The sequence below is a fragment of the Branchiostoma lanceolatum genome, chromosome 4 (assembly GCF_035083965.1).
Source record: "Branchiostoma lanceolatum isolate klBraLanc5 chromosome 4, klBraLanc5.hap2, whole genome shotgun sequence".
In the NCBI taxonomy this organism is placed as follows: Eukaryota; Metazoa; Chordata; class Leptocardii; order Amphioxiformes; family Branchiostomatidae; genus Branchiostoma; species Branchiostoma lanceolatum.
In genome coordinates this window covers 575547-591873 of record NC_089725.1, presented here as the reverse complement: position 1 = coordinate 591873, position 16327 = coordinate 575547, and the positions used below count along the sequence as shown (strand labels likewise).

General features: G+C 40.9%; 2 protein-coding genes across 3 annotated transcripts; both read right to left on the bottom strand.

Moving 5' to 3' along the window:
• Positions 1-287: 287 nt before the first annotated feature.
• Positions 288-7518, bottom strand: LOC136432166 (cytochrome P450 2D4-like). Of its 2 annotated transcripts, none has more exons than XM_066423188.1 (7): positions 7239-7517; positions 4417-4630; positions 3112-3662; positions 2618-2716; positions 2064-2258; positions 1585-1711; positions 288-1170 (listed from the first exon to the last, which is right to left on the bottom strand). In XM_066423188.1, the coding sequence occupies exons 1-7, from the start codon at positions 7410-7412 to the stop codon at positions 986-988; spliced, it is 1545 nt and encodes a 514-aa protein (XP_066279285.1). In that variant the 5' UTR covers positions 7413-7517; the 3' UTR covers positions 288-985. The 2 variants fall into 2 exon arrangements, with proteins under 2 accessions (XP_066279285.1, XP_066279286.1); XM_066423189.1 differs by having other exon boundaries at positions 944-1170; positions 1589-1711; positions 7239-7518.
• Positions 7519-7849: 331 nt separating this feature from the next.
• LOC136434049 (cytochrome P450 2U1-like) lies at positions 7850-16037 on the bottom strand. The gene is made up of 7 exons (XM_066426718.1): positions 15818-16037; positions 13287-13479; positions 11226-11767; positions 10719-10883; positions 10119-10235; positions 9568-9709; positions 7850-9106 (listed from the first exon to the last, which is right to left on the bottom strand). The coding sequence occupies exons 1-7, from the start codon at positions 15980-15982 to the stop codon at positions 8925-8927; spliced, it is 1506 nt and encodes a 501-aa protein (XP_066282815.1). The 5' UTR covers positions 15983-16037; the 3' UTR covers positions 7850-8924.
• Positions 16038-16327: the final 290 nt, after the last annotated feature.

The window sequence follows — 16327 nt, the reverse complement described above, 5'->3', positions numbered from 1 at the left end:
AAGAGACGCCTGCTTCTGCTGTTCATTGTGCCACTGTTGACAGGGGAAAAATACAGTACCAATAAAAAGACTCTTTTTACACAACCAGCAGGAGATTTATTCCATCGACGTTTCGGTGACCATCTGTCACCTTCCTCAAGCAATTTTACATCAGTAGTCTAACACTATTTTTTCAATTTGATAAATTTTCTTTACCAAGGATGAAAAAAAATTAATCGTTGGAAATGAGTATGAAGAAAGCTTGTCCGGCGTGCCATGGACCCTTGGGACAAGAATGCACAAGTAGACATAGTTGGCACTTTAATAAATGTAATACGCCTTGCGATGTGCAGTAAGTGGGTACTTTGAACGGCTACACGCGATCGTTGACGTCCCACTACTTTTGTTGTGACAATAAAGATTTGATTATTTATTCTATTACAATTGTGGTGAAATAAAACATTGACTTACATGACCTCACTTACTGTGGCTTTAACTTTTAGATAAAAGATAAATGGTGTGGAGAAAAATTGATATAACTCAATACCTAGCTATTACTAATTGAGTTTGCGTTACACAGGCTATCAACGAAGAAGGTCGACATCAGCGTGTAGCTGTGAGGGGAGAATGATTGAGGGAAGTTTTCAAGGTTTTGCAAATATTCTGCATCGTTCCTGTCACAGAGAAGCATTGTTCAAGCTTGGAGACAAAGACTAAGCTATGATCTGTAAATTTTCTCCAAAACGTATCAGTAAGTGTTTGTGTCTGAGTAACATGAGTTGAAACACCTGGGCCCTACATGGCCAAGAACCGCTAAAAATAGAAAAGCTTGGAGTCTGGCAAGGGAGGGGTCTCTCCAAAGGAGTGATAACACCCTGGACTAATGAAGAACATGAGTTGACTACAAGAGCAATGTCATCTGAATCATTAATTCTATTCTATTCTATTCTGACAGATAATGGCATTCTCTTGTCCTATCTGTATTTTATTGGCATTTCTGTTGAAGCTAGCCACGTGGGACGGCGCACAGTTCAAAGGGGAAAGGCGTATTCACGACACCGCCCAACCCTCCCACCATGGACGGCTTAGGTGCGCCCTCTGGCAGGTGGAAGGTGAAACGCTGCATCAGGGAGACGAACAGCATGAAGAGCTCCATCTTGGCCAACTGTTCACCAAGGCACATGCGGTGGCCTAGAGAAAACATGGTCAACAAGTATGGTAAACCGCATTGTGATGTCTCAATACTAAGACGTAACAAGACTCCTTCAAAAGACTTAAGGATTGACGTCTGTGATACCTATGATACTAGTATGCGAGGGTTTGGGTTAAATAACCAAAAAGTTTATTACGTCCAATTTTGCTGCGTTTGTTATTTGCTGTTCTAGCAAAATTTAGTCAGTGTACCAGTATCGATGAAATAGATACAGTTAGAGAGCGGTACAAAAAAAGCAAGCCATGACGCCTGAGGTTACCTGTTCCTTACAATTCCAATTGTTTTCGTAAACAATATAAACGCACACGTGGATACTATCCCCTCCACGGATATAGTACACCGTATGGGCTCTACGTAAAGGTAGATGGATACACTGTTACCCGCTGACTCACCTACAGAAAACGGGATGAGCGCCTCGTGTTTGACGAAGTTTCCGTCATGGTCCAGGAAACGTTCCGGTTGGAACTGGTTTGGCTCCGGGAACAGCTGAGGGTCCATGTGCACGGACCACAGGTTGACCTGTAACATATCGCGTAGCGAATCAATACTAGTTAATGATTAACATTATCAATGTTCCGATATCACGACGAGATATTTTGGAAGAAAAACAAAGGGATAAAAAAGAGATGGGTATAGACATGGATAGACAGATGCAAGATGTAGTTGTACGGATGGACTTATGAATCCACAGAGTAAAGGTGACAGAAGGAGGAATGGAGGGAGACAGACAGACAGAAAGTGGGGTATACTGAGTAGGCTGATGCTGTTGTAGATAGATATATTCAGGTAAAGGAACACAGATGCAAATAGTTGTGGTTATGGACGGATCAATTTATTGAGAATAATAATTAAAAGCATATTTTTTTCATACCAAAATCAAGGCTTCCTGAGGAATGTTGAAGCCGTTGAGGGTGGTGTCCCTGGACGCTGCGTGGGGAACACTGAGGGGCCCGATGGGTTTAATTCGCTGGAGTTCCGCTAGGGTCGCTGTTGTGTAGGGCAGCAGGTTCCGTTGTGCGTAGGACGGCGGGGTCTGCCCCAGCACCGAGTCTATCTCCTGATGAACCTGTGGTCAGATAAGCTGTTATTGGGTGCTGTGCGTCACGTGAGAATGACGTAATGTAGCGTACCCCGCATTGGTGGGAGAAATTGTGATGTGAAGAATGTTTAGAACAGTTGTTTCTTTCCACCTTGTTGCCTGTAAAGCTGGTTTGTTCCGCCGTAGGGTGGTTATACCGGCTAAACAGATTCAGATACTAATTAATAACGATCACGTAGCTTCTTTGTTTGAATCACGAAATGTATTTTGCGCCATCTTGCTACGTCCTTTATTTACCTGAGGAAACTGAGCTTAACAGACGGACTGAAGCAGAAACATGCGGCATTTTTACGATTTAACGTTAATAAAAGTGACCGGAAACCTGCCTTTTCCTGGATGCCTGGCTTCACCATCATGTACAGCAGGGCCCAGCGGGTAGCGGTGGCGGTGGTCTCGGTACCGGCCAGGAACAAGTCTATCAGCACCTGGGCCAGGGGGTGGGAACGTTCATCAGTTTCTTCTGCAGATTTTTTTCTTAATGAAATAGACATGATTAAAACACGTTTCCACATTTTCACATTCATTCATTCATTCATCCATTCATTCGTTCAGACCTTTCCTTTCCTTATTCCCCCCTTAGGAGAGCAACTGAAGCTTTAGACTAGACAGGGACAATTAAAAAATTGAGATGTCAAAATAGGCTTTTATGCACACAAACACACACACACACACAAACACACACACACACACACACACACACACACACATACACACAGACACACACACACACACACACACATATATATATATATATGTGTGTGTATCCCAATTATTGATTGATTAATTAACTCTCTGGTTGACTCATTTATGTTTACCCCACCTGTTGAAGCTGCTTGTCGTCGAAGTTCTCCCGAGCTCGTTCGTCCTGAGCCCGCTGCTGCTCCAAGAGGAAAGCATCGATAAAGTCCCGGATGTCGTTTGGGTCAAAGGTTAGCCTGTGCTTCTCTATCTGTTCAGCGCAGAACTCATGGAGAGCCTGAAACATTTTCAGTCCTTTTCCTTCCCTTGATGCTCCACTGAGTTTGAGGTGTCGAAACACGGGATGAATCATCGAAAGACGATCAATGATAGAGGGCTTTGCTTCAACAGCGGCGTTCAACAGGCGAAGTAGCCGCAGAAAATCAGGGTCGCCATATTCAAATCGGTCCCCAAAGACAATCGAACAAATGATGTTAGAAACAGCATTTTGCATCATGATTTTCATATCGAACGGCTTGCCGTTTTGCGACAGAACTTCTTGAATCAGCGCGTTGACTTCTTCGCTGACCTTGCCCTCCAAACTCCGCTTGCCGACGCCGAAGTCCCGAAGAGTCATCATGGCGAATTTGCGCTGATGTTTCCACTGTGGACCATACGCAGCAAACAGGACACCTGGGAATAAATAATGGTGTTGTGACATTGTCGTAAACTTAACATCGTTTCCAATAAGAATCAGGCATGGGACAGCTGACACTTTGCAGCAAACACGTGACTTGTAAGGAATTCCCTCTGAGCATTTGAGAGAGCAGTTTCCTTTGAGCCCAGTGTCATGGAGACGGGGTCCCTATCCCAGTTCAAGTATACTATTAGAAGGTATTTGGCTCCAAGGACTGTGGATGATATATGACTGTGATGAGAATACTCATATACACCCATAAGGGCAGTTTCAACATACATGGCATTGAACTCCATATTAAGCATTCCATGGTTTACGCTCACAAATCTCACTGTGAGACCTCTGCCAATCCCTCAATTCCTCTTCCATGTCTCTCATTATTGCAAAAGAAACGTGTGAGAGCCACTCTGGATAGGTCGTGTTTGAAATTGTCTGGGCGATACTCGCTGGCCGCCGCGATCCTCTCGTACAACTGTGCAAACGCAAAATCCCCCTAGCCAACATCGATGGCATACCAATCCACAAATACGCCCCGGTTTTCCGATAAGCCGGCACAATGCTAGCCTTTTGCTGCAATCTAAGTCAGCAAGTTCCGGAGTTCCATGTAGCCTTGGAGGAGGTAATTTTTTTTTTGGACAACAGGCGAAAATCAATGCGCGCGCGGATGTCATCCATAAGATTAAGATGGTGTGGCCTTACATGTACATGAGTTTGCATATAGAATATCTACGGTATGGGGCGTTAAGTCACCTTTAGCTGTATCTTTTGTCGTCCCGTCCCCGCGTATACCTGCCATTGTTGGCGGGATTTTGCGACTGGAGAAATCCTCAGCTCTCTTGACCAGGGCAGTCCGGATAGTCTCGTACCCAGTAAGGACGATGAAAGGAGCCCGGCCGATCCAGATGGTCATGACGTCACCGTACTGCTTGGACAGCTCCGTGAAAGTGGCGGGAAGAAATGCAGACTGGAAATACATAGTGATTTAAAAAAAGAAATATTTATATATATATATAACAACCCATTTGAGAAAGTAAATTTAACAGGAAGCACGACCCCGTGTGAGAATTGACTCTTCCAGTGACACTGATGTTTGTGTACTGCAGAGACCAAAGTACACGGACAATTGTGCTTTATCTGGTTAACCAGATATAGGACAAGCAGTCAGCTGGTTGTCCCCAAACCCAAGCGAGAGACCCTTAGAAGATCGGTAGCCTACCGCGGACCAAATGTCTGGATCAGCCTACCGCCAGACACACGTACACACAAAGGAATCTGACTTCCTTTAAGAGACTCTTGAAACAACGGAAATGAACAAAACGAACGGACACGAATCATGAACCAGCTTTTGCCCTACTTTATGTTGTATGTTGTAGCAATTGTAAATTACTGTACCACAAATATGCAATGATATATGTTGATAAAGTTATTAGGACTCAAATGACTGTGTATCTCTGTTATATTGTATCTGACCCTTACCTCTTCCCCCATGACCTCAATGAGAAGCGGCCTGCGTACCGATTTGAGCTTATCATGAATAAAGAAAGGTTCAAACAAACAAACTCACGTGTAAGTCCATCAAACACTGCCGCTTAGAAAATTCACTTTTGCATAATCGATTTTTAAAATGTCCCCCCTTTTAAGAATGAGTACTTCAAAACACACATTTTGGTCTAAAAATGTCCCGAAATCAAAAATAAAAACATTTTGAAATGACGTATGGCCAAAGTGTACAAACACTCCGACTATACCAAATTTCAGGTCACTCGGTTGTACTACCACGTCAAAGGCGCAAACAGTGTACATTTTTGGCCTAAAAATGTCCTTAAATCGCGAAATTATTCATATTGAAATATATCGGGCGAAAAGCCTTGATAAAGTTCTGTGCAAATATGCCCATGTCGTGCGTATACGAAAGTTCAGGTCATTGAGTTGTAGTACCAGGACATATTTTTGGCTTTAGATGGGCCAAAATTTCACGAATGAGATTGACATGTAGTGTATTCGACCTGATTACAATTTTACATTATCGACTGCACCCCTAGACTCTACCAGTCTCCCCCGGTCGCTGGGAAAATAGTAGAAATTGGCCAAATAGAGAGAGTCAAATGTTTGAAGGGAGTCGGCTACGGAGATAGGGTAACTCTACCAGTAGAGATTGGAATTCCAGTCTCTACAAGTAGAGATTGGAATTCCAATCTCAACTAGTAGAGTCCCGGACTCTACTGGATTCCAATCTCTACCGTGACATATACATGACCCTAGGATCAAGAAATCACTAGAAATTCAATGCGATCGACGATAGTTCCCCGGTCAGTCACGCACCATGTTTGTTTTCATTGCGGATTACACTGTTTGTTTAGAGGGGTCACACTGAGGGAGGTGACAGTATGCTTTGGCGCAGGTTGCTACAATTTGGTATATTATGACTTGTTTATGATCCTGGGAACAATAAATCGCTTTAAAGAATTACTGACAGCGATATGCCTGCGCGTCGAGATAAACAATGTGGCGGATCTTGCTAAATGGGGGGTCTTTCGGTATGTGTACGGCGAAGGGGGTGACTGGACCCGACAGTAAACGAAAATACAATAATATACATAATGATTTGTATATACATGTAGTTGTAGCAGACTTTTATCTATTGTTTTTGTTTGTGTTGTACACGACAACAAACTACTTTAAAACTTAACCTTAGGTTCTAACTCAAATACCTGACATACTTATTCCAAGGAGGTTAAATAGCCCCCTTGTTTATTCTTTGTGAACAGATTTGTTTTCTTGAGTGGTCCAGCTAATGGTCAACATTTATCTCAAGGTGAGCAACACGTGTCGTCATGAACATGTGTAGTTACATTACTTGGACATGGCATTGTATTTTACACTATTGACATGGTGATAAGTACGTAGCAAAGTTGTTACTTACCCTTGTATTAAAGCTGAGAGTAATCTAACTGAAGCAAAGCCTTAAATTCTATTTAAGCAAAAAATCAACAGCTCAGGACCTCTGAGTGACACACACACATAGTTTGTATACAACCCCCCCCCCCTAGTGCAATGGAAACAAACATGGTGACCGGCCGGAGCACTATCGATATATCGCCGATCGCATTGAATTTCTAGTGATTTCTTGATCCAAGGGTCATTTCTATATACGTTACTTTATGCAAAAGTAAAGCAACCTGCGATGTTACCTAACCAAAGCATACTGTATTTGCGACATTTCACCTCCTTTTTGTGTGTTGTCACTCACCCTGCTAAACAAACATTGTAATCGGGCGCAATAAAAACAAACATGGCGACTGGCGCCGACGTGGATGGTAATCATTAATTTCTAGTGATTTCTCGTTCCCTGGGCCATAAAAATATCATGCCAAACTACAGCAACCTGTGATGTTTACTCATCAAAGCATAGTGTATTCCGGTAGAATTCACCCTCCTTTATGGGCATTCCAGTGTAATAATGGCATTCCGGGGCATTCCGGTGAAAAGGCAGACTCCTTATAACTATTTGGCTAATAATTTACTTTCCCGTCGCTAGTGGAGTCCGGTGGGGACTAGTTTGTCGTGCTCACCTTGGCTACCATGGGGAGGTTCCCAACCAGCGGCCAGCCCCTGGGTCCGGGTGGGAGGTTCCTGGGCCGCTGGAGGTACAGATATGTCAGCAGACACACACATGTAGCTAGCAGACATGTCGGGAGGTCGGCATAGTGACGGGCAGCCGTCACGACGTCAAGCAAAATACTCATCTCTGTATTCTAACACGCTGCGTAACGTTACAGAAACGCCTTGAAAACGTTACAGTTTCAAAAAAAGGACTATGCCCTGTACTGGCTGGGATACCGCAATGAATACAAATGGAATGTACCAAATCACCTTGACAGGGGTGAGCTATTTAGTAGAATAAGCTTTCGACGCATAGGCACTTTATGTTTCAGACAAATAACTAATGTATATTACTGTCATATGCATGTACGATTTTCTTGATTATGAAATTGCTAGCCAACTCTGAAATATAGCAAGACCTAATTCCCCCTCAAGTTACTATGATTGGCTACGCCCGCATAATTAGGTCAAATGACCATTTGACCATAAGGACGTTGAACCCTTGACGTCATCTAGGGTCAATGACCTTTCGGTCAGGTATACGTTACTACTTGTGTTTGTGTCACTGTGATACAAACAGTCAACGCAAAGTCATAGTTTTATTCCATGAAAATAACTAATTTACACTTCATCTGCTTCGATATGGTTCATCCATGACATGCTTATGTAATATGATTATCTTGATCAAAATTGGCAGTCAACCAGAAGCATATTAAGAAGACCCAAGTTTCTATGTGTGGTTCTGCCCTTACCATGAAGGCCAAATTACTCTTCTAACCATGAGAATACTGAACCCCTGAACCTCGGGTGAATGACTCTTCTGTCGGGCACGCGGCAACTTGTGCCACAGGGCCCAGGAACAATGCCATGAGGCACATATTTAGAATATTCTTTATTAATTAGGATTGAACATGCTTTCAATAATATTGTATAAGAGATTCATTACTTTACCTCTGTATGATGTTTCTTGAAATTGAATAATTAACAATTGTTGTCTTAGATATATTTTGTTTATTTTAACTTATGATTGCTCACTATCACAGTAACTATAAGTGTTTGCGTTTTAAACAAATGCTATTATGTATGTGGTATAGATATATTTGAATATAACATATAGTTGAATATAACGTATAATCCTTTCCATAACTTATATAGATTTTTGCTTCTCATAGTAATTCATCTGACTACAAGGATATTTGTGCGGAAGAGGGTTGTTGTACATGAGCTGTACATAATATTCCCATGCATAGCTTATGTATATGTATATAACTATTATAATAACAAAGGTATCTTAAACGGCCTTTGTAATGCTTTTACATTCTTTTGATTCATTTGCCATAAAAGTATACGCTATTAATAATGATTACTTGCACGATTATAATTCTCGAGGTTAGTTCTCTCTCTCTTATAAACATTTTTCTATGATTTTGGAATAAGATATATTTAATTCAAATCAGGTCAACTACCTCAGCTACAGTGTGTTTATACTCACGTGACCATTGCATCATGTCACCCTTAGGTATGCATGAATTTGTACAGGTAATTGTATTCACGTAATTATGACATTTTAAGAAAACATGTGCAAATGTATAGCTATAAGCACGTAGGGCTTCAACTAACTAAATCTACATGTTATCTGCAAAACACCCTGTGCTTTACTCCTTTGGCTCAGCCATTAGCATAAATGGCTTGGGCTGATATGTTGCTCCGTGTACCCCTTCCTCCGAAGGTTTAGGAGCGCCCTCTGGCAGCTTGAAGGTGAAGCGCTGCAGCAGAGAAGTGAAGATGAGGAAGATCTCCATCCTGGCCAGCTGTTCACCCAGGCAGACACGGCGGCCTAGAAAAGACATATCAGTTATGTCATTATCCACAACGTTTATGCAGCAGCACATACTGCTATCCGCAAGTTAAGTCTATTCAAGCAATGAAATATTTCCATTCGTTATTTCTAACTTCACAAAAAAGATTATACTTTCGGTGCCATCTGTCTGTAGTCTGTAGTTTATCTGTGTGTTTGTGGACAGCATAATTGTGGATGGTATGATATTTGCTAGGTGGGTAGTGTTCAGGAAAAAGGAAGGTCAAGTTCGCCTAATGGCTGTTTATCAGGCACAGTAACAATTTGCTTGCATTATTCAGGTTGAGTTTGTGTAAGACTTAACGTAATGAATCAAATCGCATAAGAAGAACACATCCTTCTTGTTTCTGTTGCCTGAGACGTATAAAACAAGTGTTCACATGAGGCGTAAGTGAAATGCACATGACGTGTCAGATCAGCAGAACAAGAAATCAACTTGCCGATGGAGAACGGAATAACCTCATCTCTCCTCACATATTTTCCGGAGTCATCAAGAAAGCGAGTGGGGTCGAACTTGTCCGGACCCGGCCACAAGTTGGGGTCACGGTGAACCGACCAGATGTTCACTGTCACCGACGTCTCCTACGTAATAAAATAATCGATGATGTTTTGTCGTAATAATGAGAGCACAATTGTCATATTTATACACTTATCTAGTAAGCATAAAATGAATCTTTGCAAGAAATTCTGTAATGATAATTTGTAGTAATAAGGCATTAGGCCTTATTAATACAAATTATCATTACAGAATTTATATTTATAATTGTTTAAAATTTTAGAAATTCTAGAGTGATGATGTTGCTTGGTCAACGTTTCTCCGATAAACTTAAAAAGAAAAACATTATCAGACCAAGTAAATACATTTCTTCCTAACCGTTGACTATTCAGCTATTGTGTAGCTTACTCATAGAAAGTTTACATACTTTTGATGATGCCCTACTACATAGACCATATGCAAATTACGTACCATCCTAACTGACCCCTGACCTACCTTTGGTATGTTGTATCCCCTGAATACTGTGTCGTTGCTCGTGCCGTGGGGAATGGTAAGCGGTGCAACTGGTGCCAGCCGGAGAACTTCCGTCAATGTAGCCTCGGTGTACGGCATCTATATTTTGAAGATATTCGATCATAATTGATGTGCCTTAAGAAGGCCAGCCCTAAAACAAGTATACGGTTGTCCACAAAGTTGTAGCATACATAAAGTTAACCCCCGCTACAATCCAACTGTTACAGTTCGATCCTAAAAAATATACAAATTGAAGTTTGATTGATATGGATAACGATGTACAATACTTGTGCATATTTTCAAAACAATATTCGAATGCTGGATAGTAACATTTAATGACACAAAGGTGCTAAGTAAACTCCTACATAATAATATAGTATTCTTCTACAATGAAGCAAGCTATCCTTGCCAACCTATGCTGTCTTCCCTTCCTTGACAAGCGATACGTGTGTATAGGAGATAATTTAAATTGCAGTTGCCTTTCTTTTTACTTCGGCCTCCGAAGACATATTCCAGGGCCAAAAGGGGAAGCGTTAACAAATGCGTCCATTCATTTATTGTTGCACTATTGGGATCCTTTACCTGACTACGATACACCATGGACGGTTCCAGGTTGGGTCCCAGCACGCTGTCTATCTCCTGCTGTACTTTCCCCTGGATGTCCGGATGGAGGATCATGTAGAGCAGGGCCCAGCGGAGGGTGGTAGATGTTGTGTCAGTGCCTGCCAGGAACAGATGGTAGACGATCTTGGAAAAGAGGAACAGTAATAATTTGTCAGTGTCAAGTACATGCGATGAGAGAGACAAATGATTCTTTTGGCGACGTTTTACCTCGAAGGGAGGTTTTAACCGTGCAAACACAGTTATCTAACGCTTCCAAATCCAGAAAACTGTTTGTATCAAAACAACCTATTTTAATACCTCTCAATTTTCATTTTCACAAAATATTTACATATAATGAGAGGAATGAAATTACCTTATGTCCTCTAAACAGGGCATGGTGCTTAAGCTCATCATGGTACTTTGCACAAATTATCATATGTGACATTTGTCGGAACGGCAGAACTGTCTATAGTAAGGATTCATTACCGTGGCATGTTCCTGCTCAGAGAAGTTGGAGTTGTCGTCTCCATGTCGTTTTTTAGACTCCAGGAGAAATGCGTCAATGAAATCCCGGATATCATTTGAGTCGAACGTTTCTTCATGTTCTTTGATTCTTTTCCTGATGTGGTCCATAAGTTTAGCCTCATTCTGCTTTAGTTTTTGATAGTGCTTCCTAGCGCCGGGGAGGAACCTCGTTGGGGGGAACAGCTGTGTCAATATTGTAACTCCCACATTTCGAGAGAAAATACCATCGATTGCTTCGAGAAGAACTTTGAATTCTATGTCGTCATACTCATAACGACAACCGAATACAATTGAACAAATGACGTTTGAAACAGCATTTTGCATCATCTGAGAGATGCAAAAGGCGCGGCTGTCTTTTGTATATATCTCGTCACCAAGTGCTCGTGCCTCTTCGAGAATCTTCCCTTCCATGCTCCTCTTCCCGACTCCGAAGTCACGGAGACTCATCAAGGCGAACTTGCGGTGTTCCTTCCATTTTCGTCCGTAGGGCTCTCTAACTATTCCTGGAGGTTAAAGTAGATGACAATCAAATTAAAGAGACTGGGACAGAGGTTAAAGACTTTCTGACAAGTCGTAATTAGGTCACAGCAAGTAAAATCTATGGATGGCATCCGCTTGAGTAATAAAAACCTTGTCAATGGTTAACATGTCAGGATAATACCGGGAGTAGGAGGACAAGTAGTACAGTGTAGTTGAATGTATGTGTAGAAGTAATACCAGTGAGGTAATGATGAGTGTAGTTGTGGAAGTGAAACTTGCTCGTGTGGAAGTGAAACTTGCTCGGTAGTTGTAGAAGTTACATTCACGTGGTGGCCTATTGAATGTAGCTGTCGAAATGACACCAGCGAATGGCTGTAGTAATACTTGGCTACCACACAAATGCAATTTTGTTTTCTTATTTTCCGTGTTTCTTCTTATACGCAGAAAGTTTCTGAACAGAAGAAAACTGTAAGTCCAGTTTTTTTCTAAATCGATTTTTCTCAAACGTTTTCTTGACTCGACGACTTAGGAAAGACACATCCATTATGTCGCCATGTGTTTTAAAAAGAGAGAAGAAGCCACTAGGACTTACATATACGGTAGTACATTTGTATAGTGCTAAGTATCTTTTTAGAATTTATTGTTAATGTTATTATCATTATCTGATTCTCTCATATACATTACACCATTTATGATCTCTTTTGCATTTATCCCCCTGGGGAATGAATATACTATTAAGATAATGATATTATTATGTATATCATTATCCTCAACGTTTAAGCAGCAGCGCATACTGCGGTCCGTTAACTATGCATAATTTCGATGAAAGCAACGAAATATTTCCATTCGTTATTTCTAACTTATTTAGAAATTACGATTTCGAAGTCGTTTGTCTTTCTGTAGTCTGTAGTTTATCTGTGTGTTTATGGACAGCATAATTCGACAAGCTGTGGATGGTGTGACATTTGGTGGTGGTTAGTGGTCAGGAAAAAGGAAAGTCAAGTTCACCTGGCGGCTGTCTACGGTATTGCAGCGGAACTTCAACTTTTCTTGATTATTAAGTAAGATTATAAAAGTCAGGAAATGAAAAATTCTACTTTTTCTTAAATGTGGCAAAGTCAATAATCTTGGTAGACAAGAAAAAAAATAGACTTAAACGTCCAGAAGACCTTGATAGTTATTCTTTTAAGGAAGTAGTTTCTTACTTTAACAAAATTAAGAAAGTGTTCCTTGTTGGGAGAATTTTCACGGAATGAATCTTCACTTTCGTCTTATTCATTCTTGAAATTCATTGTTCCAACACACAGTTACAGCATTAATCGTTGGATTGTCAGATAACGCAATCATCAATTAAGACAACTAAATAAAGTTTTATGCTGACCCACAACTGAACTGAATTGTGATCTGCTCGCAAACCTTCGGTAATCTGATGTAGAAATGGACGTGGATATGTTCATTACCCAGAGGTCTGTTGTTGGTGTTCGTCCCTCAGTGTTAAAAGAAGAGAAATGACATTGCATTTTACACGTTACAGTTTCTTACCTAATGTCTTTCCATCAGGAACAAACGATGCTTGACTCTGGGTGCGGCTGGAAAAATCCTCAGCGTTCTTCACCAGTGCCTCGTGGATGGCGGCGTAACCGTTTAGAACTATCGTCCGCCTGGGTCCGAAATAGATGGTGAACACGTCACCGTACGTCTTTGACCAGTCGGTAAAGACCAGTACAGGAGCGTCCTGTTGATATTAGAATTAATGTCAATATTTTGCTTTCAATGACAATTTGCTATATAATCATATCTGTATCAAAGCATTCTTACTTGTTTTTCAGTAAGTTGAAGATTCATTATGAACAACAAATAAAAATTTTTTAGACAAGCACAACGGCACAACTATTCATAGTTCTACTCAGATGAGTATGTTGGGTTCTTTTACATGACATTGTAGAGGTTAATTTACTTGGATCCAACGAGTTAAGTTTCCTCATACACTGATTAACAGATACGTATTACCAGTTATAACTAGGGTTTATATTCGTTTCGCTTTACCAGCTAGGTGATATTCTGACCCCATATTTTAGCAAGTCATTTAAAAAATTTCAAACAAGACTAGATAGTGTTAACGACTAGTGCTAGATGATTATCCTGCCACTATCTGATACAATCCTGTGCAATTCCGAGAATCGCAGGGGACACATTTTTACAAACATTTCTGTGGATTAAGAGTCCCAAGGACATTCTAGCATTTCATTTAGACTCCAGGAATTCCTTTCATTCCATTGGGACTGGAGTTCGTGGCATTCTTTTGGGACCTGAATTCCTGGCATTCTAGTGGGACTCGAATTCCTGGCATTCCATGGGATTCCTAAGGTAACATCCCTGAGGACAGTTCTATCCTTTCACGTTCTTGAGGTCTACCCGGCAGGAAACAAAGGTGTAAACAGGATGTTGCTGTTGCATTGTTTGCGCTGTGTCTGTTGGTAAGTGCACTATGATGTTAGAATTTGCAAGTGTCGATTTTGCTCAACACGGTGTTTATGTTAGCAGCAGTCCTATCAGAGTAGAATAGTCATTGTGTATGGTGGGAACCCAATCAGTTGGCACCGAGTTTTGTTTTTAGTTGTCAGGCTGTGATGAAATTGATGTTGGTTCTGGTGGTGCGGAGTGTATGGTAGAATGCAGTTGTGCTAACGTTGTCTGTGCGTGAGTCCCGAGCACCAGCCCTTTTCGTTAGAAAACCCGTATGTACAGCATCACCTACCAACGCCCTAAGCAGGCTACAGTATAAATTAAAACAACCACCGTCGCCATGGCAATGTCTTTATTCATTGCCCATCTTGTTTTAATTACATTCATATCAAGAATTGGATACCTGTTGGGCAATCTTCTCATAACCGCACGTCAGCTATTTCAAGTGACCAATATCAGCGTGGATAGCGTGGGAAATTTGTACATGAGAATTTGCATAAGGGGCCTTAGGGCAGTTTCAAACTGTTAACATTGCGATTGTTCAAATTGAGAATCGGCCCCAATATCATACCTTTATCCACCACAGCAGTTATAAAAGGATTTTTTTTATAGTTTGGACCTGTACATTACCACATGGTTCTTTGGAGTTGTTTACAATTTTTCACGTGCGGTTTTCTACATCAACAGGGGTATATCCAGAGACTCAGCAGTAATAGATAGAAATAGATTCAGCCAAATACCACAATATACCCCTGGCAAAAGGTTGTACCTATCTTGTCAAAATGAGTGTCTCTTTGTCATTAGATGCTCTGGATGGAATGATTATATTGTTATTTACATTTCGTTGCCTAAATACAACGTTAACATATACAGTACAAAAGACTCAGATCTACAAGCAGATTTGAATAGATCTTAAGATAGATGTGACAACTCTTAGAATTCAAAAATGGGTACGTCAATAAAAGATTGCTTTGTCACAAGAAAATAAAATTTACCCCGCAATCAGCCTGGATGCAATAGCATACGATATATTTACTTATGTTATCTTTTACGGTATAAGATAAGTTGCAAGTCGATTTAGCCACGAAGGTTATGTTTTCAATTTTGGAAACCGCCTGTTTTGCTGTCTTGTGTGCTAAACAAACTATGGTCGTGATTTGTAAATGGTAGATAGCAGTTGGGACATCTGATACTCAGTGGTGTGGGTTTGGGGCTAATTAGGATCTAATTTGCATAACTAAGGAGACAAGTTTATAATGTTAGGACTCTCAAATATGCGACGTATGTTACTGAGAGAGAGAGAGGAATATCGATCGATATCAATTATGCATATAATCAACGGGTAAATACTGTAATGCCATAGTGGGGAATAATTGGATTGTTCTTCTTGTGGTATTTAAAGGAGCCCTAAACTCCAGAGGGGGGAGTTATTTTCCAATTAATTTTAGGAAGTAAAAATGAATACTTATTTTTGACAAAGGTATGAGGTCTTGGAACTATAGTTAATTTATATTTTTAGCTAACAGCTGACCGTATAAGAAAGGAGTAATTTTTGTTGCGCCTATAAATCTTGCCCTGTAATACCCTGGTAGACACACGACACCCACCTTGACTATGCTTATGGCATTGCCGACAATCGGCAGTCCTCTCGGTCCTGGTGGCAGGTTTCTCGGGCGCCCAAACAGTACAAGTGCAGCGATGACACAAAGGACGACTAGTAATACCACCTGCAGGCTCCCGAACGCTGGAAACATGGAGCTTGAAAGCGACATTGTCGTAGATATGTTAGGTCTACCATATACCTATAGGTAAAAGCCATAACAAACAATACCGAGCGTACACCCGGGTTGCCGATGGGAGAATGACAGCCGATAGTCTCACGCTTTGAGTCGTGTTTACTTTTCTTCTTCCTCAAGCTTGTTTGTTTCATTCCTAATCAATGAAGAAACTAACCCCTTATCAAACGTATGAAAGGAAGATAGAGATTCTGTATAATAAAACCTTAGTTATTTTGTGTATGTTATTTCGTATAAAAAATTGTAACGTATTAAAATATAATAACTGGAATTACTGTCATATCTACCGAACTAAAAGCCATATCAACCCCACTTAATACG

Bases quoted from the DNA above. Each gene is read 5' to 3' on its own strand.
- LOC136434049 (XM_066426718.1), bottom strand. From the start codon at position 15,982: ATGTCGCTTTCAAGCTCCATGTTTCCAGCGTTCGGGAGCCTGCAGGTG. The intron at 11,768-13,286 runs GTAAGAAACTGT...TTTAACCTCCAG, and splicing joins TCCTGATGGAAAGACATTAG to GAATAGTTAGAGAGCCCTAC. The intron at 10,884-11,225 runs GTAATGAATCCT...CTCTTTTCCAAG, and splicing joins CTGAGCAGGAACATGCCACG to ATCGTCTACCATCTGTTCCT.
- LOC136432166 (XM_066423188.1), bottom strand. From the start codon at position 7,412: ATGAGTATTTTGCTTGACGTCGTGACGGCTGCCCGTCACTATGCCGAC. The intron at 3,663-4,416 runs GTGACTTAACGC...ATTTATTCCCAG, and splicing joins GACAAAAGATACAGCTAAAG to GTGTCCTGTTTGCTGCGTAT. The intron at 2,717-3,111 runs GTGGGGTAAACA...CCCCTGGCCCAG, and splicing joins ACGACAAGCAGCTTCAACAG to GTGCTGATAGACTTGTTCCT.